The sequence below is a fragment of the Hippopotamus amphibius genome, chromosome 4 (genome assembly GCF_030028045.1).
Source record: "Hippopotamus amphibius kiboko isolate mHipAmp2 chromosome 4, mHipAmp2.hap2, whole genome shotgun sequence".
Lineage (NCBI taxonomy): Eukaryota > Metazoa > Chordata > Mammalia > Artiodactyla > Hippopotamidae > Hippopotamus > Hippopotamus amphibius.
Window position 1 is genome coordinate 6,495,150 of NC_080189.1, and position 27,112 is coordinate 6,522,261.

The window sequence follows — 27,112 nt, forward strand, 5'->3', positions numbered from 1 at the left end:
GGCAAGCAGGCTGCCAGGACACATGTGGCCCACAGAGGCTTTGAGGGGGATGGTGCCCAGGCTTGCAGGGACCCACTCGGCTGGAGGAGGCCCTGGTGGGGGCAGGGCTCAGACCAGGACACTATCAGGCTTGATGGGCCTGAGTGGGCAGGGGAGACCCTGGCTTGAGGGGCGGGCAAGCCTGCTCAAGTGTATGCCCCTGCCACTGCCCAAGGAGGCCCAGCTGGAGGGTGGGGAAGAGCACTGCAATGGCAGCCCCACCCTTTGTGCATCACTCAACAAGCCCCCCACTTCCCTGGTGACCCAGGCTTCCCCTGCCAACATTTCTGTCAGGGAATATGATAAGTACCTCTTCCCACATGACCCCACACTCAGCATCGTTGATGTAGTGAACCTCATCAAAGATGACCCACTCCATGTCTTAGATGACATCTGAGCCACTGTACAGCATGAAGCAAAGGATCTCTGTTGTTGTAATGAGACAAGAGGCCTCTGGGTGCAGCTGCAAGTCCCCAGTGAGCAGTCCCACACCCCCAAATGTGTTTTGGAAGTCCTGGAACTTCTGGTTGCTCAGAGGCTTGATGGGTGAAGTATAGATGGTGTGCGCAATGTGTTTCTTGGCAAGGGAAATGGCATATTCAGCCACAACCATCTTCCCCACAGATGTGTGAGCTGTGACAATGACTGAGCCATGCCATTCCAAGTGCAGGGTGGCCTGTTTCTGAAACACGTCTGGCTCTAATGCGCACTGAATGGCTGGCTGGGGAATGAGGTGGTAGAAATCACAAACAAGGGAGGTGACATCCACAGGAGTGGCCCACTTGTCCTGAGGTGGGAGCTTGGGAAGCTCTTGGGGGGCTACAGCTGTAGATGCTTCCTTTAACAGTAGGTCCTCCAAGCTGCTTGCTTGGGCCAGGGGAGAACTTCAGGGAGAGGCTAAAACGGTGTCTGTCTGGGACCACCTGGCTGTCCATCTGCCTCACTCTCATCCTCATCCCCTTAACCCAAATCCAGAGGCTCCAGCAGACGGCTGCGGCTGAGCAACCCGGAAGCTGGGGTTGGGTGACCCTTTGTTAAGTCCATGGCTCTCTTAAAGCCAGGTGGAACAGTAAGAAGATCTTTCTCAAAGTCTATCTCCTTCTCAGCCTCCTCCCAAGTGCTCAGATGTGTTATGGTGGGCTCATCCATTCCACCTGGCCAGAAAGGGTACTGTGTTGGATTCTCCCACAGGGACTGGGAGATGTGCCCTGGTGGCCAGCCAAAAAAAGAAGGCCATGGCCACCAGGTTTATATTCTCTAGCAAGAACTCCTTGTAGCCTAGTATCTGGCCTGTGGTTGGGTGTCTTTGGGCCTGTAGGTCAGAGGGGACTGGGGCCCCCAGTGTGGCCAGGAGAGACCTGGGATCCATCTTCCTCTGCCATTTTCAGGCTGAGTGCTCCACACCATGCAGAGGCAGCCAGGCTGGAGATGATAGAAAAAACTACCCTGCTTCTTGTTGCAGATCTGGGACACAGGAGGTTGGCTGTGGGGAAGGGTGCTCTCTGGAGCCCTAGGCACATTCAGCCGCTCCCAGTGCCCTATGCATCCCAGCTCTATGGCCCAAAGGGGCAGGGCCATGGGGTCTGGGTGAGGTAGCACGAGTTGTTATGCCTCCATCTTCCTGGACATCTTGACCTTTCTATTTCTTCTTGATTCAATTTTGATAGCTTATAAATTTGTTCATTTGATCTAAGTTATCTAACTTGGGGGTCATAAAACTGTTCATAATATTTCCTTTAATTGTTTTATTTCTGTAAGCTCAGTAATAATGTTTCCTCTTGCATTCATGATTTTAGTGATTTAATTCTCCATATTTTTTGGCAAAACTACCTAGAGATGTGTGAATTTGTTGATCTTTTAAAGAAAACAAGTTTTGGTTTTGTTGATTTCTATATTATTTGTCTATTCTCTAGTTCATTAATTTCCACTCTAATCTTTATTGTATCCTTCTTCTGAATGTTTTAGGTTTAATTTTCTCTTAATTTCTTACTTTAATGTGAAATATCAGGTTATTGGCTTGAGATCTTCTTTGTTTAATATAGGTATTTCCAACTATAAAATTTCCTCTAAACATTGCTTTAGCTGCACTCTGTAAGTTTTCTTATGTTGTTCCTTCTTTTACATTCATCTCAAAGTATTTATAATTTCCTATTTGATTTCTTCTTTGGCTCACTTGTTATTTAGAATTGTGTTGTTTAATATCCTCATATTATTGAATTCCACACTTTTTTCTGTTATTGATTTTTAATTTTACTCCAATTTGGCTGGAGAACATACTATGTATGATTTCAAGCCTCTTAAATTTATTGAAGCTTCTTTTATGGCCTTATAAATGGTCTCCTTAGGAGAATATTCCTTATGTACTTGAAAAGAATGTGTATTATATTGATGCTGGATGGAGTATCTTGTATTAGACCTAGTTGATTTATACTGTTGGCACACCTTCTATTTCTTTGTTGACCTTCTGATTAGTTGATCTATGCATTATTCTTACTGGAGTATTGTAATCTACAACTGTTATTGTTAAATAGTTTTTTTGCTTTGATTTCTGTATTTTCTGCTTCATGTGTTTTCAGGGCTCACTTGTTAAGTTCATATGCATATAATTGTTATATTTACATATTCCTTTATTCTTTCTTCTGCTCATTCAAATTTGTCATTAAGCCCCTGTAGTAAGTCTTAAAATTTCAGTTATGCTTTTCAACTCCAGAATTCCTATTTTTTAAAATAATTTCTATCTCTTTGTTGATATTCTCTATTTAAGGAGATACTGTCATCATAGCTTCCTTTACTTCTTTAAGTGTGATTCCCTCAGCTCTTTAAATGTATTTATAATTGCTACTTGGAAACCCTGTCTTCAAATCGAATATCTGGGCCCTCTCACAGGTAGGTTCTGTTGCCTGATCTTATCCAGTATATGGGTCATACTTTCATTTTTCTCTGTATGTCTTGAAGTTTTTGTTAAAAACTAGGGATTTTAGGTAATAGTGTAGCAACTCTGGATACTGATTCACCTCCTGCTTTCCCAGGGCTGGATTTGCTGTTGTTCCCTATTTGTTTAGTGACCTGGCTAGGCTCTTCTAGTGCAGTCTATTTCTCCAGCAGAGTGGAATCTCTGACATTGGTCCTGAGAGGGTGCAGCCTTTGGCATTCACACAGTCACCTGGGATGACAATAGTTTCAGCAGTGCTCTCTTGGAGTGTCTTTTCCCCTAATCTCTCTGCTAATGTGTGTGTCTCTGTTGGCATTACACCCAGCTGTTAGGCTGACTAATTGCCATTTGATGGCACTTTAGTTCTGTTTTCTGTTTTTTTAGCTCTTTATTGGAATATAGTTGCTTTACACTCTTGTACCTGCTTTTGAGGTACACCAAAGTGACCCATGGACATGCATTGTTCCAGAGTCTGATCTAATTAAATTTGGTTTCCTTTGCAGGGGTAGTGTTCATGGCCAGGTTTTCAGGTTTTCTTTGACCCTAGAAGGATTCTCCTTACCTGTCTATTTTTCTGCTTCCTGCTGGTAAACTTGTGGGCCTGTGGTTTCTCTTATGGCTCTCAGAGGGTTACCAGTCTCCTTCAAATTGCTTACATCTAAAATCTTTATTGTTTTCAAAAGCACCCTTTGACTTGAACTTCCCACATGCTGTTCAAATAATTGTTCCTGTGGGGAGGGCTTTGGAGCTTTCTGATATTATGAACTTCTTTTCTTCCTGAACAAAATCTTTGAGCCACAGTACCAGATCCAGAGCAGGAGATGGTAGCATCTGATCTTCTCAACTTGCCTCTCCTAGCACAGAACCTCTGTCATAAGAGGGAGCTAGAGTGTGGGCAGTTGGGGCCTGTCATGCCTGGCGTAGAGCCTCTGTCCTAAGAACAGAGGTAGGTAGGGTACTGCTGCCTGCACTCACCAGGAGTTTAGTCTCTGCAGCTCAGAGTTGGAGGAGATGGGAAATGATGCCAGCCTGGCCCTGTTGGTACTATATTCTACTATAATCTTGCTGAGTAGCTGTGGGGAGAGGGAGCCTCAATTTCTTGGCCACCCATGCCTAGAATAGAGTTCCTTTCAAGCTGAGGTGAGGGTGGGTTGGAGGGGGAGGAAGTAGGTCATGGTTCAAGTACGATGCAAATTCTCACTATTCTCACTCAGGTTCAGTAGACTTTTTAAAAATAAATGTTTCTTAATTGGCTACATGATCATAGGACAACGTTTAGAGAACTTAATGTTTTAAAATAATTTTCACCACTATGGTTGTTCACCAGTGACAAGTTTGCAGGCTCCTCTACATGCTTTCTGCAGCTGGAAAGTCTGTCAGTAGTTTTAAATAAACTTTGGCCATATTGCAGCTCCCCTCTTTGTCCTTCCTGATGAGTGCATGGGTTTCGTGTAGTTTAGTTTCCCATTCTTGTTGGTCTTTACTGTAGTTGAGAGAAATATAGCTGACGGGGACCTAGGTGGCAGCTGCCATTGTCTTCCGGATCGCTATTTTATCTGGAATCCTCGGCTTTCCACTAAATGTGAATATGTTATACCTGCAGAGGATAAGAGAAATGCTAGTGTCTCCTTATATTTCCAAATAGTCATGTGTGGCCTTTCAAAGCTTAGAAATGAGTCATTTAAGGACCATTTTCAAATTATATTTTGTCACGATAAACAAGTCAAAAGCAATGAGGCTGTCCCGCTGTCTGTTAGCTACTTAGGCTTTGAGAAGTGCATTGTCAGGATTTTGAAAGATAGTGACGCCCATACACACCTGTTCCAGTTTACAGCAGAGTTTATTTTGTTTCATTCCTGTTGAAGCCAAAAGTGCTGACTGCTGTGCCTGCTCTGAGTGAGGCCCTGATGTAGGTTTGGAGACTCACAGGGAAACCCTTTCACTTCACCCTCAGGCCAGGTCAGCCCGACGAGGGGTCTGAAAGGGATCCTAAGGGCAGTTCAGTGCGATATCCATGGTGAGATTTCTCCTGGGCCCAGCCTTTCTCCTCTCATCCCTTCTAAAGACATCAGCAGGTACAAACAAGGGGACCTGGGGCCTGTAACCTAGCCTTTCGAGCCTGTGCTATGACCACAACCTCGAGTGATGGAGAAGAGAGAGCAGGGAGCAGGTGCAAGCAGGAAATGGCTGCAGCTGAGGTAGGAGGCACAATTTTCTCCACACAAGTGAATTTACAAAAATCGCTCTGTTGCCCATTTCTTGAAAATATAGGGGTTTACAGGAACAAAAAGAAGTTTGTGCTGTGATATGCTGAGGTGTACACTGCAGTTGTTCCTTTATCCCTTGTTATTAAAGTTTTATTTTTAGCATCCATCATTAATAAGAAAGCACCGAAGCACATTCCCTTCATGGAAGGATTGAAGTGAAGCAACAAAAATTGTCAAATGGAAACCAAAAGGAAGAAATGAAAAAAATAGCAGAAATTGTGCAAACAAATAGCAAACCACAGAAAGAGTGCAAGTTACTGAATGCTGTCGGATGATTATGACAGCCTTTAAATCTTTCTTTATCCAATTATCTTTTGAGGGGCATTTAGGTTGCTTCCAGGTCCTGGCTATTGTACATAGTGCTGCAATGAACATTATGGTACACGTTTCCTTTTGGATCATGGTTTTCTCTGGGTATATGCCCAGTAGTGGGATTACTGGGTCATATGGTAGTTCTATTTTTATTTTTTTAAGGAACTTCCAAACTGTTTTCCATAGTGGCTGTACCAACTTACATCCCCACCAACAGTGCAGGAGAGTTCCCTTTTTTCTGCACCCTCTCCAACATTTATTGTTTCTAGATTTTTGGATGATGGCCATTGTGACTGGTGTGAGGTGATACCTCATTGGGGCTTTGACTTGGATTTCTCTGATGATTAGTGATGGTGAGCATCTTTTCATGTGTTTGTTGGCCATCTGTATGTCTTCTTTGGAGGTCTATTTAGATCTCCTGCCAATTTGTGGATTGGGTTATTTGCTTTTTTGGTATTAAGCTGCATGAGCTGCTTGTATATTTGGGAGATTAATCCTTTGTCCATTGCTTCGTTGGCAAGTATTTTCTCCCATTCTGAGGGTTGTCTTCTTGTCATGTTTATGGCTTCTTTCACTGTGGAAAAGCTTTTAAGTTTCATTAGGTCCCGTTTGTTTATTTTTGATTTTATTTCCATGATTCTAGGAGGTGGGTCAAAAAGGATCTTGATTTGATGGATGTCATAGAGTGTTCTGCCTATGTTTTCCTCTAGGAGTTTTATAGTGTCTGGCCTTCCATGTAGGTCTTTAATCCATTTTGAGTTTATTTTTGTGTATGGTGTTAGGAAGTGTTCTAATTTCATTCTTTTACATGTAGCTGTACAATGTTCCCAGCACCACTTATTGAAGAGGCTGTCTTTTTTCCATTGTGTATTCTTGCCTCCATTGTCAAAGATAAGGTGCCCACATGTACTTGGGTTTACCTTTGAGTTCTCTATTCTGTTCCATTGATCTACCTTTCTATTTTTGTGCCAGTACCATACTGTCTTGATCACTGTGGCCTTGTAGTATAGCTTGAAGTCAAGAAGCCTAATTCCACCAACTCCATCTTTCCTTCTCAAGTTTGCTTTGGCTATTTGGGCTCTTTTGTGTTTCCATACAAATCGTAAGATTTCTTGTTCTAGTTCTGTAAAAAATGCCATTGGTAATTTGATAAGGATTGCGTTTAATCTGTAAATTGCTTTGGGTAGTACAGTCATTTTCACAATGTTGATTCTTTCAATCCAAGAACATGGTATGTCCCTCCATCTGTTTGTATCATCTTTGATTTCTTTCATCAGTGTCTTATAATTTTCTGCATACAGGTCTTTTGCCTCCTTAGGCAGGCTTATTCCTAAGTATTTTATTCTTTTTGTTGCAATGGTAAATGAGAGAGTTTCCTTAATTTCTCTTTCTGCTTTTTCATTGTTAGTGTATAGGAATGCAAGAGATTTCTGTGCATTCATTTTGTATCCTGCTACTTTACTAAATTCACCAATTAGTGTTAGCAATTTTCTGGTAGAATCTTTAGGGTTTTCTATGTATAATATCATGTCATCTGCAAGGAGTGACAATTTTACTTCTTTTCCAATTTGGATTCCTGTTATTTCATTTTCTTCTCTGATTGCTGTGGCTAACACTTCCAAAACTATGTTGAATAATAATGGTGAGAGTGGACATCCCTGTCTTGTTCCTATTCTTATAGGGAATACTTTCAATTTTTCACCATTTAAACAAAGTTGGCTGTTAGTTTGTCATATATGGCTTTTATTATGTTGAGGTAATTTCCTTCTATGCCCATTTTCTGGAGAGTTTTTATCATAAATGGGTGTTGAATTTTGTCAAAGCTTTTTCTGCATCTATTGAGATTATCATATGGTTTTTCTCCTTCAATTTGTTAATATGGTGTTTCACATTGTTTGATTTTTGTATATTGACGAATCCTTGCATTCCAGGGATAAATCCCACTTGATCATGGTGTATAATCTTTTTCACATGCTGTTGGATTCTGTTAGCTAGTATTTTGTTGAGGACTTTTGCATCTGTATTCATCAGTGATATTGGCATGTAATTTTCTTTTTTTGTGACATCTTTGCCTGGTTTTGGTATCAGGGTAATGGTGGCCTTGTAGAATGAGTTTGGCAGTGTTCCCCCGTATGCTATATTTTGGAAGAGTTTGAGAAGGATAGGTGTTAGCTCTTCTCTAAATGTTTGATAGAATTCACCTGTGAATCCATCTGGCCCTGGGCTTTTGTTTGTTGGGAGATTTTTAATCACAGTCTCAGTTTCCATACTTGTGATTGGTCTGTTCATATTTTCTATTTCTTCCTGGTTCAGTCTTGGGAGATTGTCCTTTTCTAAGAATTTATCCATTTCTTTCAGGTTATCCGATTTATTGGCATATACTTGCTTTTAATAGTCTCTCATGATCTTTTGTATTTCTGTGGTGTCCATTGTTACTTCTCCTTTTTCTATTCTAATTCTGTTGATTTGCATCTTCTCCCTTTCTTTCCTGATAAGTTTGGCTAATGGTTTATCAATTTTGTTTATCTTCTCAGAGAACCAGCTTTTAGTTTTATTGATCTTTGCTATTGTTTCCTTCATTTCTTTTTCATTTATTTCTGATCTTTATGATTTCTTTCCTTCTGCTCACTTTGAGGTTATTTTGTTCTTCTTTCTCTAATTGTTTTAGGTGTAAGGTTAGGTTGTTTATTTGATATTTTTCTTGTTTCTTGAGATAGGACTGTATTGCTATAAGCTTCCCTCTTAGAACTGCTTTTGCTGCATCCCATAGGTTTTGGGTTGTCATGTTTTCATTGTCATTTGTTTCTGGGTATTTTTTAATTTCCTCTTTGATTTCTTTAGTGATTTCTTGGTTATTTAATAGCATGTTGTTTAGTCTATATGTGGTTGTATTTTTTACAGTTTTTTTCCTGTAATTGATATCTAGTCTCATGGCATTTTGGTCAGAGAAAATGCTTGATATGATTTCAATTTTCTTGAATTTACTGAGGATTGATTTGTGACCCAAGATGTGCTCTATCCTGGAGAATGTTTCGTGTGCACTTGAGAAGAAAGTGTATTCTGTAGTTTTTGGGTGGAATGTCCTATAAATATCAATTAAGATGAGACAGTCTAATGTGTCATTTAAAGCTTCTGTGTCCTTATTTGTTTCCTGTATGGATGATCTGTCCATTGATGTAAGTGGAGTGTTAAAGTCTCCTACTATTATTGTGTTCCTGTCACTTTCCCCTTTTATGGCTGTTAGCATTTGCCTTATGTATTGAGGTGCTCCTATGTTGGGTGCATAGATTTTTACAATTGTTATATCTTCTTCTTGGATTGATCCCTTGATCATTGTGTAGTGTCCTTCCTTGTCTCTTGTAATAGTCTTTACTTTAAAGTCTAATTTTTCTGATATGAGTATTGCTACTCCAGCTTTCTTTTGACTTCCATTTGCATGGAATATCTTTTTCCATCCCTTTTCTTTCAGTCTATATGTTTCCCTTGGTCTGAAGTGGTTTTCTTTTAGACAGCATATGTAAGGGTCTTGTTTTTGTATCCATTCAACCAGTCTGTTTTTTGGTTGGAGCATTTAATCCATTTACATTTAAGGTGATTATTGACATGTATGTTCCTATTACCATTTTCTTAATTGTTTTGAGTTTGTTTTTGTAGGTCTTTTCCTTCTCTTGTGTTTCCTACTTAGAAATGTTCCTTTAGCAATTGTTGTAAGGCTGGTTTGGTGGTGCTGAATTCTCTTAACCTTTGCTTGTCTGTAAATCTTTTGATTTCTCCATTGAATCTGCATGAGATTCTTGCAGGGTAGAGTATTCTTGGCTGTAGATTTTTCTCTTTCAGGACTTTCAGTATATCCTGCCTCTCCCTTCTGGCCTGCAGAGTTTCTGCAGAGAGATCAGCTGTTATCCTTATGGGTTTTCCCTTATATGTTATTTGTTGCTTTTCTCTTGCTGCTTTTAATATTTTTTCTTTGTGTTTAATTTTTGTTAGTTTGATTAATATGTGCCTCAGTGTATTTCTCTTTGGGTTTATTCTGTATGGGACTCTCTGTGCTTCGTGGACTTGATTAATTATTTCCTTTTCCATGTTGGGGAAGTTTTCCACTATAACCTCCTCAAATATTTTCTCAGACCCTTTTTTCTTCTTCTTCTTCTTCTGGGATGCCTATTATTTGAATGTTGGTGCACTTAATGTTGTCACCAAGGTCTCCGAGACTGTCTTCCATTCTTTTTCTTCTTTTTTCTTTTTCCTGCTCTGTGGCAGTTATTTCCCCCATTGTATCTTCCAACTCACTTATTCATTCTTCTGCCTCAGTTATTCTGTTTTTTATAGCATCTAGAGTATTTTTAATTTCCATTATTTTGTTATCTATTACTGTTTGTTTGCTCTTTAGTTCTTCTAGGTCCTTATTAACTGTTTCTTGTATTTTCTCTATTTTGTTATTGAGATTTTGGATCATCTTTGCTATCATTACTCTGAATTCTTTTTCAGCCAATTTTCCTATTTCCTCTTCATTTATTTGGTCTTGTGTATTTTTACCTTGTTCCTTCATCTGTGACATATTTTTTTGTCATCTCATTTTCTCCCGCTTTGGATGGGCAGGATTGTGTTCCTGTCCCACTGGGTGTTTGGCCTGAGGTTTCAAACACTGGAGTTTGTAGGCTGTTGAGTATGGCTGGGTCTTGGTGTTGAGGTGAGAACTTCTGAGAGACCTCATGCTGATGAATATTCCCTGGGAACTGGGGTTCCCTGTTAGTCCAATGTTTTGGACTCAGAGCTCCCACCTCAGGAGTTCAGGCCTGACCCTGGGCTTGTGAATCAAGATCCTACAAGCTGTGTGGAGCAGAAAAACAAAAAAAAATTTTTTAAAAAGTAGGAGTACAGCAGGACAATAGCAAGATAAAAATTATGATAACAGGAAACTAACAGATGTGCTAGAAAAAATTTAAAAAAAAAGATAGAGCAACAACTGGAAGGTAAAACAACTGCAATAGCCTAAGTGAGGAGGTGGGAAGAAAGAAAAGGGAAAAGAAAAAAAAAGAAAAAAAACAGAAAAGGCCTTGGCTGTGTGGGCAGGGCTCAGGCAAGTGGTGGGGTCGGGGGGGAGGTTAGGCAATGAGCAGGGCCTATGCTTACAAAAGTCCCTGGGGGTGGTGGGGAATGGTGCTTAGGCCCAATGAGGCAGAGGAGCCCAGGAATGCCTCTGGTCTTGGGGGCAAAGGACCAGGTCCAGGTACCCAGCAGGCTCCCTGGGTATGAGTTGATGGGAGAAATGCTAGGCACCTCCCCTAGTCCTCCATTCTTGGAGGGTCCCTCCCCCTTGGGTTCTCTTCTTCCTCACACCCTCTCTCCTATTCCCCTAGGACCTTCACAGCTGCAGGGGGCACTGGAAGGCAGGAGATCAGACTCTGACACCCAACAGGTTTCCCAGGGCCAACTGGGCTAGGGATACTCCTGCAGCACTTCCCCAGATTTCCCAGTCTCACAGAGTCCCTGTCTGCCTCTCTTCCTCTCCCCCATCCCCCACTCTTCTAGGTCCCAAGCAGCTGGAGGGGGCCCTGGAGTGTGAAAGACCAGGTCTGTGAGCCTAGCAGGCTTCCCAGAGCTAGTGGGCAGGGGAAATACCTCTTCCGCCTCCCTTGATCCTCCAATCCCAGAAAGCCCCCCTCTGCTTCCCGCATCTCCTCTTCTCCCCTGCTTTCCTTCTACACCCCTAGGACCAGTGAGACCTAGAGGGGCCCCTGGGGGACCGAAGACCAGGCCTGGGGGCGCGACAGGTCTTCTGGTGCCAAGTGGGTAGGGAGATTTCCCACAGTGTCTCCTCTGATCCTCTGGTCCTACAAGGTCCCCCCCACCACAGTCTGCCTCTCTTCCTCTTCTCCTCTCCTCCCTCCCTCCCATGCCTGTACAATCCACTCAGCCAGAGAGACTGAGGCACCAGACTCGGGAGCCCAGCAGGCCCACCAGGCCCAAGTGGGTAGGGGAAAGGTCCTCCGCACCTCATCTGGTCCTCTGCTCCTGGAATGTCCCACCACCAGTCTGCCTCTCTTCCTCTTCCCTGCCATGCTCCAATGTCCCTGGGACCAACGTGTCTGGGAGGGGACCCTGGAGAGTTGGAGACCGGGCCCAGGAGCCCAGCAGCCTTCCAGGGCCAGTGGGCAGCGGAAATGCCTTCTGCTCCTCCCTCCATCCTCTGATCCCAGAGGGCCCATCCCCTCTTCCACCTCTCTTCTATTCCCCTCACTGCTTCCTTCCTGTACTTCTAGGACCAACAGCCAAGAGGAGCCTTGGAAGTTGGAGGACCCACCCAGAAGAAATACCTGGCAGTGCTGCTCCTATTCTTCTGACCTGGAGAGATCCCTTCCCACCCCCACTGCCTGCCTCTCTCCCTCCCCCCCATGCCCCCAGGACTCTCAAGCTGGAGGGGGCCCAGAGAGTGAAGGACCAGGCCCAGGAGCCCAGTCAGCCTCTCTGGCCAAGAAGCCAGTCGAAATGCCCTCTAGCCTCCCCATCCCCCAATCTTAAAGCCCCAACCCCACTTGTCGACCTCTCCACCTCCTTGCCCCTCCTCCCTCCTTCCCACACCCCCAGGATCCAGGCAGCACAGAGGGGGCCTTGGAGGGTGGAGGACACCGCTGGGGAGCCCTGCAGGTCCCCAAGCCAGGGAGCTCAGCAGGTCTCCTGGCCTCCTGGTCAGAATAAACCCAGTTGTGGTTTCCCCGATCTCCCCAGCCCCCAAAGGTCCTTCCAGGTGGGAACCTCCCCCCTCACCCAGCCAACCCCCAGGGTTGCCACACCTGTCCGGCTTCCTCTTCCCCGCCACCCTGACTTCCCCCAGGTCCTACACTGTTGCTCCGGGGTTCCTGCAGTCTGCTTGGGCCTCAGGTCCCCCACCGGACTCCAGCAACTGATCTATTGGTGGGGAGACGTGATCTCCACATTTTCTCATGCCACCATCTTGACTCCGCCCCACCCCCCGTTTTGTCTTATTTTAAGGGATAAGGTCCTCCTCTTCTTATTTCTTTAGATAATAATTCTTTCGTGTGGATTTGGTATTCTGTACGTGTGTGGGGTGGGTGCTTGCTGGTGGATCTGGGGCATGCTTTTAGGCAGGTGGTCTTATTACCTACTCAGTCCATAGTGTCCTGGCACTCAGCCTGCTCCCCTTAAGAGTTCAGGAGGCCCTAAATGCACTTCCAGGCCTTAATTCCTTCTGTCTCTCTTTAAAAGAAATACTTTTGGGGTTTTGGATTTGGTGTAGTGGATGAAAAAGGTTGCCAGCCATATCAGCAAGCAAAGGATGCTGAAGCCAGGGAGCCATCAGCCACTATCACCGCCCCCAGTGCTGAGCCTGAGGGAACTCAGGATGGAGACAAGCAGGCCGCCTGCTGCCAAGCCCTCAGCCACTGCAGCCCCCCCTTCCCAACGGTGCCCCCTGAGGGGACTCTGGATGGGAAGGAGCAGGATGCTGGCCCTACACAGCTAAGGTGCATATAAAAGGAATCATTTCAATGAGCCCAGACTCTTGCATCTTCCCCTACATAGAAAAGCACTAAATTCATTAACATGAGATGTCTGGTTTTCTTCAATTAACAGGAATTTTGATGTTCCAGTCTACCTGTTTTTTATCGCAAAACTCCTATATATTATGGCTCCTGCCTTGCATCTTGGGAGCGGTCCCTCACAGTTATGTAAGAGGCTGCCTCCCAGGCTTAGGTATCCTCAGGAAGTCTGCTAAATAAAATAAAATTCTCAACTATTAGGTGGTGCATTTTTTTCAGTCAACAGTTTTTTATAAACTGTTGACAAAAGCTAGATTCTCCAGAGAATAAAAGCTAAACTCTCCCGAGAAAGCCACAAATTCTCTCATCACTGAGACTTTCATGGCCCATCTGGGCCTGACGTGTGGGTAAGGAATGTGGAAGAACACATTCCAGTAAGTTTGCACCACTCAGACCATGTGATGCAGGAGGGGAATCGTTAGGTTATTAAGAGAAACAGAAAGCAGGCAGGAGAAAAGGAAAAGAGAGGAAAAGGGAAAGGTGATAGACATTCAAACATAGAGCAGAGACATTTATGGCCTCATAGTTCTGGGAGTTCAAACTCAAAATGTTGGTGGAGTCATGCTCTCTCTGAAGGCTCTAGGTGAGGAACCTTCCTTGCATCTTCCTAGCTGCTGGTGGTTGCCAGCAATCCTCTGCATTCCTTGGCTTGTAGACACATCACTCCAAGCTCTTTCCTCTTGCATTTCACTATAAGCAGCAAGGAGAAAACCAGCTACACCTGCCACACTTTGCTTGGAAATCTCTTCAGCTAAATATTCAGGCTCATCGCTTACAGGTTCTACTTTCCACCAAGAAGACACTGACGTATCCCCAGGATACATTGGACCATGTGTGTGACTTCTTTCTTCCCTGAAGCACCCTGCAGTCTCCCCCTGTACCCAGGAAAGATGATCAGGCACTATGTCTGGCTTTCTGGGTAAGATTTAGGTCATTTAATGAGGGCCTTTTGAATCCATCCCTATAACCCCAAACAACAAGTATAACTTTGGAAATTTTGGTGTGATGCCAGGCACATGGAGAAAAAGCTTTCAACTGGGCAAAACTGAAGCACCCAGCAGATGCTGGGGTAACCTTTCTGTCTCTTTAAAGGCAAAGAGTTCCTTCACTGGCTCCACCCAATCTGCTTCCTGGCAGAGAGGTTTCAGAGGGTGCATACATTTCTCCCTCACAGTTAAAGCAAAAGCACCGGCTCAAGCAGCTTCTTGGGAGAAAACCTGACAACTCATCAACACCTTCAAAAGCAGGTGAGCCGGGCTGAGAAGAGGCCCCGGAACCAAAGAGCTGTGAGGGGCAGTAGGGTAGAGGGAGTCTGCGGGGGGGTGGATTCTGGCCTGAGAAGGGACCAGGTGGTCTGCCAGCGACACAGCAAGGAGGATGCCGCCAGAGTGGTGGTGGTGGTGGGGGGGGGGGGGCGGGGGGAGAGGGAGTCGAGATGATCATTCGCACTGTGTCCACACAGCTCATGTGTAACATGACCAGCTTGCCAGGTACTGCACCTTCCATCCAGCTGCTGCTCTAACAGACACTGAGTGCCACTTGCTAACCCAGAGTTTTCCCTTAATAGGAAATTAGTGTCCCCACGGCAGGTCTTTAGACTGGAAGGCAATTCAGAGGCCACCCAGTCTAAATCCCTCTTTTTTTATTTTAATTTTATTTTATATTGCATTTCAGTTGATTTACAATGTTGTGTTACTTTCAGGTATACAGCTAAGTGATTCAGTTATGCATATACATGTACCCATTCTTCTTCAGATTCTTTCCCCATATAGGGTGTTACAGAATACTGAGTAGAGTCCCCTGTGCTATGCAGTAGGTCCTTGCTGATTTTACTGAAAAAGAATGGGAACCCCTGAGAGCGTGGTGACCCTCCAGGGATTACCCAGGTCACGAATGACAGAAGAAGTCTAGAATTCACTTTGAATTCTTTCCGACATTCCACAGAGGGATGCTGTGCTCCTAACAGGGTGACATGTGACCTGAGGAGTGGGTGCTTTGGGGAGAGGATTAGCTCTTCTAAGGAAACAATGTATGTGAAACCCTCCTCCTTGCCTTCCCTAATGACAGGCTTGCTACTGGTTCACCATTCAGGAAAGAGTGTGGACTATTTTCCCCTGATCTACCTCTGACCTGATGTAAACTACAGAATGATGGGCCTGCAAGGAGCAAGGCAAGGGCGTCGTGTGCAGTGGTTGAGAGTGGGCGTGGTAGTCAGACTGACTGTGAATTGGATCCCCCTCTGCTCGACACCTATTAACGCTGTAACCTTGGACGAGTGTCTCAGAGTTCTTGAGCCACCAAGAGGGAGGAGATATCGGGGTATATGTATTCATAGAGCTGATCCACTTTGTTGTACAGCACAAACTAGCACAACATGGTAAAACAATTACACTCTGATAAAGATGTATTAGAAAAAAAAGAAATCTTGAGCCACATCAGTCTCCTCATTTAAAATACTCAGATAATAGAACTAGCTTCTTTGCAGGTTGTTTTTGGGAGTAAGAGAGACACAACTGACCCATGAACAACATGGATTTGAATTCTGTCGGTCCACTTACATATGGATTTTTTTTTAATAAATTCACATTCACTTCTCTATATCCCTGGTTTTGCATTGGTGGATTCAACCAACCAGGATGGAAACTTCCATCCAAGGTAGGTTGAAGCTGCCAACGCAAAAACCCCGATATGGAAGGCCAACTGTACAGCCATTTTATATGAGGGGTTTGAGCACCTGCAGATTTGGAACATGCAGGGGTCTTGGAATCAATCTCCCCATGGACATGGAGGGATGACTGTAACACACGACACATATTTATTAGGCCGTTGGTATACAGTATATATTCAGCAGTGGCTACACAGGTTAATTTTTTTTATTGTGGATTTTTTTAACTTATTCAAAGCTAAAGAGAGTAATACAAGGAACTTCCATGAACCTATACCAAGCTTCAACAATTATCAATTTATGCCAGTCTTGTTTCATTTATATGCTCACCACTGCCCAGCCACCTCAGATTACTTTGAACTAAATGTCAGACCTTGTGTCACTTTATCAGTAAATATTTGAGTATGTAGGGCTGAAAGCTCAAGACCATTTAAAAAATATCACCATAATCAGACTTCAAACAGCAGCTAGAATTTCTAAAAAGGTACCAGTTATAGTCACATTGCCCCGCTTGTCTCAGAATTTTAAAAATTGTTTGAAGTTGCTCCCAAGTGAGGTCCACAAATTGCCATTGTTTGATACCTCTGAAATCTAACTTAACGCATAGCTTTCTACCTTCCCTGTTTCTTGCTGTGCAATTTCTTTAAGAAAGGGGAAGTCTTTTGTCCAACAGAATTGAACGGTGTACATTTTGTTGATGACATCCCCAAAAGATCACTTCACATGCTCGTCTAGTTCCAGCATCTTCTGTGCAATTAGGTTTAGGAGAGCCTTGATTAGATTAAAGTCTGGCTGTGTTTGTGGTGGGAGCGCGTCACAGGCGCAGTGGTTAACATCAGTTGGGAGCACGTACTGTTTGCTTGGCTCAGATATTAATGATTTCCTAGAGTGTATGTTTCCTTAAGGCTCACAAATAATGACATTCTTTCTATCATTCTTTCTTCATTTATCAGGTGGAATACTCCTACAAAAAGAAACTTCCCCTCAACAATTGTTTCATTTCCGTGAGGCACAGTTATATAAGAAAGACAAGATAAATGCTTGGTTGTTTCCCTTTATTTGTCAATGTTCAGAAAGACATGCTCCCAGCACACGCCAAAGGGAACAAGTGACTCTTGTTGGAAGATGGCATTGTTGTGAACACATGGATTTTAACTTCTTTGCCATACTTCAATCATTGGAACCATTATACTTTTTAAAAATGTATTTATTAATTTATTTATTTTTGGCTGTGTTGGGTCTTCGTTGCTGTGAGTGGGCTTTGTCTAGCCGGCGAGCGAGCGCTACTCTTCATTGTGTTGCACGGGTTTGTCATTGCGGTGGCTTCTCTTTTTGCAGAGCAAGGCACAAGGTTTTCAGTAGTTTTGGTATGGGGGCTCAGTAGTTGTGGCTCACAGGCCCTAGAGCGCTGGCTCACTAGTTGTGGCGTACCTTGGACCACAAGGCTTAGCTGCTCTGAGGCTTAGTTGCTCCGAGGCATGTGGGATCTTCCCAGACCAGGGATGGAACCCACGTCCCCTGCATTGGCAGGTGGATTCTTAACTACTGTGCCACCGGGGAAGTCCCAGAATCATTATTCCTACTGATGGTTCAACCATCTCATCTTTGTCCTGTTGGGGGGGTGGGGTGGCTCTTCAAGTTGGCTCTTGAGTTCTTTTGATGAGACCCTAGTAGTTTTTTATAGCATCCATGCTGCCTAGCATGACAAGATGGTCTAGGGGCAACTTGTACATTGCCTGACCCAGACCTGAAGTCCATACTTTCTCCTAAGAGCCCTAATTTTTGGTGAGAAATCGCATTTGAAGACTAGAGTCTGGCACTAAGGGTGCTCATTGCTGCTGGGCTTATCATTGTTTTTATGCCCTTTCAATAGACTTCAAACACACATACACACACAATTAAGAATAGGATTACTGAGAACAATTTTTTGCAGTTGTTTTTGGGGGGAGGATGGGGCAGGCTTACATATATCTCACTGGGGATGGATAAAGAAATTACTGCATTGTCAGGTCTCTAAGGCCAATATTTTGTGTGGTTCATCCACCACACAAAATACAATTAGGATGGTTTGTTTCATTTGCTTTTGATTTTTACTGGTATTTTGGAATATACTTTTTGCTGTTTAATTATGTAAACTATTTATACGGTTTCAAGATCAAATCTATGAAATCTAAGTATATGCAAAGAAGTCTTGTTCCCAGCTCCTATCCCTGTTCCCTCCACTCTGTTTCTCCCATCCCCATATAAGTAACTTTTTTGTCTGTTTAGTTTTCAGATTATCCTGCCATCGCTTTTACAGGTGAATGAAAACTTCATATATTACATTTTATATATGTGGGTCATATTCCTCCTTGTTAGAGAAATGGTAGTAAACTGTACATTATTTTCTTCACTTTGGTTTTTATGCTTAATGATATATCCTGGAGATGTCTCCATACTGGGATATAGGGCTAGATCTCATTCCTTTTTACAGGTGGCTAGTACTTCACTGTGTGAATATACCTTAGTTTATTCAACCAGGCCCCTTCTGATGGGCATTTGATAGGGCTTTTGCTATTTCAAAGAGTGATGCAGTGAACAGCCTTCTGCATGATTTTTTTTGTCTTTTTTCAGCGTTCCTTTGAGATAAATCCTAAAACTGAGGTTGATAATCAAATGGTAAATGCATATGTACTTTTGCAAGATATTGCTAACTTCTCCTCTAGATGTTTTAGATGGTTTTCCATTCCCACTAGCCATGCAGGACAGCACCTGGTTCCCCTATGCTTTTTACCAAAGATTATGCCAGCAAACTTTTAGATTTTTGCCAAACCTATAGATGAGAAATAGTATTTTAGTGTAATATTAAGTAATTAATTTTAGTTTTCCTATGTTTTGATGTATTTTTCTCTATTGTGAGTGAATGTTAATATCTCTTTATATATTCATGGGATTTTTCTTAAGCTCTTTATTGGAATGTAATTGCTTTACACTGTTGTGCCAGTTTTTGAGGTACACCAAAGTGAATCAGCTGTATTTATACATATATCCCCATATCCCCTCCCTCCTGCTACTCCCTCCCACCCTCCCTGTCCTGGCCATCTAAGGCATCACCCATCATCGAGTTGATCTCCCTTTGTTACACAGCAACTTCCCACTAGCTATCTATTTTACAGTTGGTAGTGTATATATGTCAATGCTACTCTCTCACTTCATCCCAGCCTCCCTTTTGCCCCTGCCCAACCCCGTGTCCTCAAGTCCATTCTCTACATCTGCATCTTTATTCTTGCCCTGTCACTGGGTTCATCAGTACCATTTTTTTAGAATCCATATATATGAGCTAGCATACGGGATTTGTTTTTCTCTTTCTGGCTTACTTCACTCTGTATGATAGTCTCTAGGTCTATCCACCTCGTTACAAATAATTCAGTTTCATTCCTTTTTATGGTTGAGTAATATTCCTTTGTATATATGTCCTACATCTTCTCTATCCATCCATTCATCTGTTGATGGGCATTTAGGTTGCTTCCATGTCCTGGTTATTTTAAATACTGCTGCAATGAACATTATGGTACATGTTTCTTTTGGGATTGCGGTTTTCTCTGGGTATATGCCCAGTAGTGGGATTGCTGGATCATACAGTAGTTCCATTTTTAGTTTTTTAAGGAATCTCCATGCTGTTTTCCATAGTGGCTGTACCAACTTACATTCCCACCAACAGTGCAGGAAAGTTCCCTTTTTTCCACACCCTCTCCAGCATTTATTGTTTCTAGATTTTTGATTATGGCTGTTCTAACCAGTGTGACATGATACCTCATTGTGGCTTTGACTTGCATTTCTCTAATGATTAGTGAGGTTGAACATCTTTTCATGTGTTTGTTAGCCATCTGCATGTCTTCTTTGGAGAAATGTCTATTTAGGTCTTCCACCCATTTGTGGATTGGGTTATTTACTTTTTTAGTATTAAGCTGCGTGTGCTGCTTGTATATTTTGGAGATTAATCCTTTGTCCGTTGCTTCATTGGCAAATATTTTCTCCCATTCTGAGGGCTGTCTTCTTGTCTTGTTTATGGTTTCTTTTGCTGTGCAAAAGCTTTTAAGTTTCATTAGGTCCCATTTGTTTATTTTTGATTTTATTTCCATTATTCTAGGAGGTGGGTCAAAAAGAATCTTGCTTTGATTCATGTCATAGAGTGTTCTGCCTATGTTTTCCCCTAAGAACTTTATAGTGTCTGGCCTTACATTTAGGTCCTTAATCCATTTTGCATTTATTTTTGTGTATGGTGTTAGGAAGTATTCTAATTTCATTCTTTTACATGTAGCTATCCAATTTTCCCAGCACCACCTATTGAAGAGGCTGTCTTTTCTCCATTGTGTATTCTTGCCTCCTTTGTCAAAGATAAGGTGCCCATATGTGCGTGGGTTTACCTCTGGGCTCTCTATCCTGTTCCATTGATTTATATTTGTGTTTTTGTGCCAGTACCATACTGTCTTGAGCACTGTTTGCAGCCTTGTAGTATAGTTTGAAGTCAGGAAGCCTAATTCTACCAACTCCGTCTTTCCTTTTCAAGATTGCTTTGGCTGTTCGGGGTCTTTTGCATTTCTATACAAATTGTAAGATTTCTTGTTCTAGTTCTGTGAAAAATTATTCAAGGGATATTTACATCTTTTTCTTTGAACTGTTTATTCTTATCTCTTATTCCATTTTTTATCTAGTTGTTGGTCTTTTGTTTCTCTACTTTTAGATTTAAAAAAAATTTTTTTAATTGAGATATAATTGATTAACAATACTGTGTTAGTTTCAGGTGTACAGCAAAGTGATTGTTTTATATATATGTATATATAAATCCTTGTTGCTTATGTATTTGATATATAGTGGTATGTATCCATAAACCCCATACTCCTAATTTATCCCTCTTCCCCCACTTTCCCCTTTGATAATCAGAAGTTTGTTTCCTATGTCTGTGAGTCTGTTTCTGCTTTGCAAATAAGTTCATTTGTATTTTTTTTAGATTCCACATATAAGTGATATATAATATTTGTCTTTCTCTGACTTACTTCACACAATATGATAATCTCTAGGTAGCTGCAAGTGAGCGTTATTTCATTCCTTTTTTATGGCTGAGTAATATTCCATTGTATATATGCACCACATCTTCTTTATCCATTCACCTGTCGATGGACATTTAGGTTGTTTCTACGTCTTGTCTGTTGTAAATAGTACTGATAAGAACATTGAGATTGTCATATATATAGTACTAATAAGAACAAAAAATATCAAATTGTACACTTTAAATATATGCCGTTTACTATATGTCACATATCTCAATAAAAGTTCTTCAAAAAAAAAAAGAACATAGGGATGCACATATCTTTTTGAATTAGAGTTTTGTCTGGATATATGCTCAGGAGTGGGATTGCTGGGTCATATGGCAACACTATGTTTAGTTTTTTGTGGCTCCCCCATATTATTCTCCATAGTGGCTGCACTAATTATACTCCCACCAACAGGCTAGGGGGGTTCTTTTTCTCCACAATCTCTCCAGCATTTATTATTTGTAGACTTTTTTTTTAACTTGTGAATTGATTTCAATGACAAAATGCTTTAGCTGACAGCCTAATATGTCCCCAAAAGAAACATGCTGAGCTAAATATGCACTACAGACCGGAAGACAATGCACCAGAACGCCAAGAGCTTCCAGAAAAGCCAGCAATTGTTACAATGGCAAATCCAGTCTTTGCAGCCAAAAGTGTCCCCCAGGAGGCTTACTACAAATGCAGATTCCAGAACCCCTCTTGCAATGATCCTTTACTAGAGAGATATAGGGTAGATAGATCCCAAGAATCTTATTTTTACTAAGCACTCCCAGGAAATTCTAACATCAATTGTCTGCTGGCAGCACTGAGTTAAGAGTGCTGAAAGTTGTCACGGCAAATTTAAGAATCCTTGAAAGAAGCTCCCAAATAGGAAAGCTGGTGAACCTGGAGGAGACAGAGCTGAAATGCAGTCCTGAAGCACAGGCTGGAATATAATTAATTAATACTAAACACCTAATGTGTGAATGTCCCTCAGGTAACCAAGGGAAACTCCACAATGAAAGGGTTGTGTCAGCTGTACCAGACAAGCAAAGAGAGTCTAAGAACAACTCAATTTGATGAAGAAGACCAATCCTTATTTGGAATGTTTGGACTGACTGGGTCCACACCCAGATCTTTCTCTTTGCCTGACAAATTCATGTACAAGAAATGCCCCCCTTCAAGTCCTTGGCTGTCCAGTTCTGAGGTTTATCTCTGGCCAGATAAAGGTTCTGTTCCTACCAGATTCCTGCCCAGGTACACCTTCTAGTTAAATCCCAAAGAAACTGCTGAAATAGAAAAACATTTACAGATTGAAGTGTGACATTTTGTAAAATAAGATGAGCAGTGTAGACTTTTTGATGATGGCCATTCTGACCGCTGTGAGGTGATATATCATTGTAGTTTTGATTTGCATTTCTTGAATAATTAGTGATGTTGAACATCTTTTCACATGCTTGTTGGCCATCTGTATAGATACTCTTTGTATAAAAGGAAAATTGCCCCTCGCCCCTCTTTTATGTAAGTTGGGAAAAAAATTGTTCCGCTAGTTTGACATTGTATTTTAATTTGTGTATGGTGGTTTGTTTGTTTTTTAATACCTCACATTATCTTTTTGATTTTTATGTAATAAAATTTAGGACTCTTTTTCCTTACTCTATTTAAAACCTCAGAAATATTTTCCCACCACTGGGTTACAAAAAATTATCCATGTTTTGTCTATTATTTATATGAATTAAAAGTTTTTACATTTAAATTTCTAATCTATTAGGAATTTGAATAGTATCAGGAAATGGATGCAGTTTTGTCTTTTTCTATGTGGTTATCTCAGTGTTGCTTATTAGTCCATCATTTTTCCCATTGATGTGAGATGCTGCCTTGAAGATAAATGTAACATAATACAACTGAATTGAATATAAATATAGTATGATCAATTTGGTCTATTTCTGTATTTTCTGTTTTTGTTTCACTGTTCTCTCTATTCATGTACGAACATCATACTGCTTTAATTATAGAAACTATAATGTTCTACTATCTGGCAGAGCTACTCTTCCCTCATTTTGTTGTTATTGTTTGTTTGTTTGTTTGTTCCTGATTACCTAGGCTAATTTTCTTTTTTCTTCATCCAAATGAAGTTTATAATCAACTATTTCAGTAGCATTAAAAAAAGTGATGACTAAAAACTTTAAATTTATATTTATGTAAAATCATGTTTAAAAAGTATCTATTCATTTAAATTTTATGAACTGCTTTAAATATGAATCAGTGTTGAATTTGGCCAAATGTCTTTTCTGCATCTAGTTACTTTTCTTCTTAATCTATTAATTGGATGTGTTGTAACAATAAATTTCCTCATGTTGGACCACCCTGGTATTTTTGAAACAATCATACTTAATCATGGTGTATTGCTTTTTAGTGTCAATTTTTTGTATCAATGACTACATATGAAACATGGCTATAGCTTTATTTACTGGTGAAATCTTTTGTTAGTTTTTGGAATCAACATTATACTTGCTTCATAGAAAGAACTGAATGTTTGCCTTCCTTTTTATGTGATCAGGAGTATTTCAAGTAGCACTAAGATTCTCAGATCTTAATTTAAAGGTTTCAATGAGTTCCCTGTGAAACCATGTGGACCTGGGACTCTTCTGTGGGGACACTCTTTGACTGCCTTGTTATTTCTTCCATAGCAATTGAACTGCTTGAATTTTCTCTCTCTACTGGGATCAATATGGATAATAGAATATTACACATTTTCAGGGTGGAAAAAAAAGAAAAAGGAGAGAGTTGAGAATGGTTCCCACTTACCCAAACTGACCCTTTTTTCTCCCCTTCCCTTCCTTAAGATCTTGTGGGAACCTAAGCTCCACAGTCTCTGATACAAACATGGCTGACACCCAGGACGACGCTCTGAGGATCGTGCTGGTCGGGAAAACCGGAAGTGGGAAAAGTGGGACGGCAAACACCATCCTCGGGGAAAAGGTATTCGAATCTAAGATTGCTGCCAAGGCTGTTACCAAAACTTGTCAGACAACATCCCGGAAATGGAAGGGCAGAGACCTTCTCGTTGTTGACACCCCAGGGCTCTTCGATACCAAGGACAGCCTGGACACCACGTGCAAGGAAGTCAGCCGATGTGTCCTCCTCTCCTGCCCGGGGCCCCACGCCATCATCTTGGTCATACAGCTGGGCCGCTACACGGAGGAAGAGCAGAAAACTGTGGTATTGATCAAGAATCTGTTTGGGGAAACAGCCATGAAACACATGATCATCTTGTTCACTCGAAAAGACTTGCTGGACGACCAGAGGCTAAGCGACTTTCTGAAGGATGCGGGTGTAAACCTGCAAAGCCTCATCAAGGAGTGTGGAGACCGATGCTGTGCCTTTAATAACAAGAGTGCAGACCAGGCAGAAAATGAAGTTCAGGTGCAGGAGCTGGTGGAGCTGGTAGACAAGATGGTGCAGAACAACAAAGGGGCTTACTTTGCTGACAAAATATACAAGGACACTGAAGAAAAGCTGAGAGAGCAGGAGGAAGTCTTAAAGAAAAGCTACGATGATCAGTTAAAAAAAGACATTAAAAGAGTAGAAAAGGATAATGCCCTTACTGCAGAAGAAATGGAGGAAGAAATAAAACGGTTAAGGAACAAACATGAAGAACAAATGAAAAATATAAGGAAAGTAGCTGAGGAGAGTATATTTCAAGTTGTTTTCAAGGAGATTAAAAATATGCTTTCAAAAATATGGCAAATGTTTTGGAAGTAGTGTAAATTTTGTTTACTTCTCAATTTACTGTAACTTGTTTATATTGTAGTTTGTAGTTTCCAAAGATGCCTAAAACCATATCTTCTTTCTGACTAATTCTACTTACAGTCTGATCTTGTTACGCTCTCCATTGTGTTATAGGTCTATGTCCCTTACCTTGAAATTGGTTGGACTCTGTGACTGCTGGGATGAATAGGAGGTGGTTGGAGCAATACCAGATGACTTCTGAGGTTAGATAGGGTAAAGGCCTCCTAGCTCTCCTGGGTGATTGTCCTTGGAATTTGGCCACCATGTTGTGAGGAAGCCCAAGTCGGCCGCATGGAGAGGACTTGAAGTCACTGGCCCTCTCCTTTGGCTGATGGTTCATCTCCTGGCCAGAACCAGCTTGCCAGCCATGCAAGTGAGGCAACACCAATGTGGACTCTCCAGCTGCCTGCTGACAAAGCCACAAAGCGCAAAGAGGAGCCATCGCCACAGGGGCCTGCCCAAATTGCAGATTCATGAGAAAAATAAATGATTGTTGCTATTTCAAACCACTACGTTTGGGGGTGGTTTGTTATGCAGTGAGAGCTAACCAGAATTAACTGTCTCCCCAGCTCATTCCCCAAGATTCCTGGCTCCCAGCTGTCCTTCCACACAACACTAGTGAATGTAAGAGTTTAAGAAATTGACATAACCAGGCAATGATCTATTTCAGAGAGTTCAAAGACTCAGTTGAAGAAAATTCAAATAAGAAACCCTGCATCCATTAAGTGTTAGCACCACTGGTGTAATAACTGGTGTGTTATTTCAATCCACATCTATGAGCACTTCGTTAGTGAAGCAGCAGGCATTTCTGGCACCATTATTCTGTGGTTCATGGAGATGTGGAAGCTGATCAATTCTCTCAGTGTTTTTCTCTCTATTTTTAGGCACCATCCTAACTTAAAATGTCCCTAACTCATGTAACTTAAAAATCTCTTCTGTGCCAAATATTTTTCATTTGCCTCTGCAGATCCACACTTCCCCCTTCTTCCCCCTAGCTTTTTACCTGGGAGGCTGATCTATATGGACAACATGAGTGGGATCTCTTGCTCTCTGCCTCCTGCTTGGTTTCTGCCAATGGGAAATCTGAGCAGGAGATCTCTTGTGGGTAGAAAAGCAAGGTCAGGGTATCTGTTCTCCTGCCTCTCTCCCTGCAGGGGCATCTCTACGAGCTGCAACCCTCAGCTGAAGCTCATAGCTTCTACCCTGGAGGCCTCTCTACCCAACTCTCCTTCTGGGTTCCAGCTTTCGTTCACCCCATAGGGTAAGGATGTCATTTCCTCACTGTTACTAGCCCTCTCCCTTGTCATTTCCAAACCCTGTATCCACAGCTTCTAGGAAGCCCTTTCACTGCACTCTCCTCCAAGTACTTCTTTATAGTAGGCCATCTTTACAGTAGGCCCCCTCTTTCTGCCGGAATCCTGACTGATACATATTATGATACCTACTACCTTTTCTCTTTCAGAACATTCCCTGACTTTTGTTACTATTTTTTCAATTCCCTGTAATGTTTTCTGCCAGCAGGAAAATCTCTTCTGACTGTTGAAATGCTGGGACAAGTTTACCCCCGTGGACTATGACATTGGTAGTGAGCAGATAGAAGGTTATGTCTTGCTAAAATAATTGCAAAACTTCAAAGTTAGAGGAAGGACTTTACATCATTTATATTGATGGCAGATAAGCCAAACTCAAATTATTGGAATGTTTACACCTGCCCTTTGTTTTGTCCATGAGTGTGACAGAGTATTTACTGCATCGCTGAAATTTAGTGAGACAGGGATTAGCGATTAAATCTGCAGAAAATTCGATCCCAAATACCTGCTCCTTCTAAGGTTCATCACAAATATTATGAATGGCCTAAAGACAACATGGGAGAAAAGCACATTGTAAGAAGACGTTCATGATATATGTGGAATAACACTGCTAGCCCCAATGGCTGTTCACTGTAACACAACCCTTATATTTAGAGGTAGTTCCTTGTGACTCGCCGAACCTCTAGAGAGCAAACTATTCATGCACTGTCCTGACATCTCTCCTTTAAGTACCATTTACATGATATTTTTCTCTCAGAGACTTGCAGAAACATTGTTAATTCAGTTAACTTGTGTATATCCAGGCGTCTGTTAGGGCCTGTGGAAGATGGAACTTATATTCTACTTTGGAAGGGAAGACACGCCCAGAGGAGAAATGAATACATCGAGCGAAAATCATATTGGCATTATCTTCTCCCTCGTGGAATGCATCCTTGCCCACTCAATTACCTTCACATTCCTCACATCCCAGTTTTCTCTGGCGGTGGTTCTGAGTTCTGAGGTGTCTGGCAACTCCAGCATTTCTTGTGTGCGCTATTCCTGTTGTTGAAATATGTGACAGCCGTGACCCCTAATGGGGGAACTAAAGTAGGATTCATAGGAGAAGACTTGAGGAAGCACTCAGGGCTCGAGCTCTCCTTCGAAGGATGTGTAGGATGTGTCCGTGTGGGTGATGGGAAGGGG

General features: G+C 42.0%; 2 protein-coding genes and 1 pseudogene across 3 annotated transcripts in view; 2 read left to right on the plus strand and 1 right to left on the minus strand.

Moving 5' to 3' along the window:
- The window catches only part of LOC130850827 (GTPase IMAP family member 1-like), a 29,155-nt gene extending 17,289 nt beyond the window's left edge, over positions 1–11,866 (plus strand). Inside the window, exon 4 of the transcript XR_009053027.1 lies at positions 11,814–11,866. The gene's annotated coding sequence lies outside the window, so the exon portion shown is untranslated. The remainder of the gene's footprint in view (positions 1–11,813) is intronic.
- Positions 272–1,644, minus strand: LOC130851201 (SKI2 subunit of superkiller complex protein-like; annotated as a pseudogene).
- A 1,494-nt stretch (positions 11,867–13,360) lies between the features above and the next one.
- LOC130850828 (GTPase IMAP family member 7-like) lies at positions 13,361–25,124 on the plus strand. 2 transcript variants are annotated; one of them, XM_057730209.1, is made up of 3 exons: positions 13,361–14,028; positions 14,202–14,356; positions 23,675–25,124. In XM_057730209.1, the coding sequence occupies exon 3, from the start codon at positions 23,715–23,717 to the stop codon at positions 24,591–24,593; it is 879 nt and encodes a 292-aa protein (XP_057586192.1). In that variant the 5' UTR covers positions 13,361–14,028; positions 14,202–14,356; positions 23,675–23,714; the 3' UTR covers positions 24,594–25,124. The 2 variants fall into 2 exon arrangements, with proteins under 2 accessions (XP_057586192.1, XP_057586193.1); XM_057730210.1 differs by having other exon boundaries at positions 14,284–14,356.
- The last annotated feature ends 1,988 nt before the right edge of the window (positions 25,125–27,112 follow it).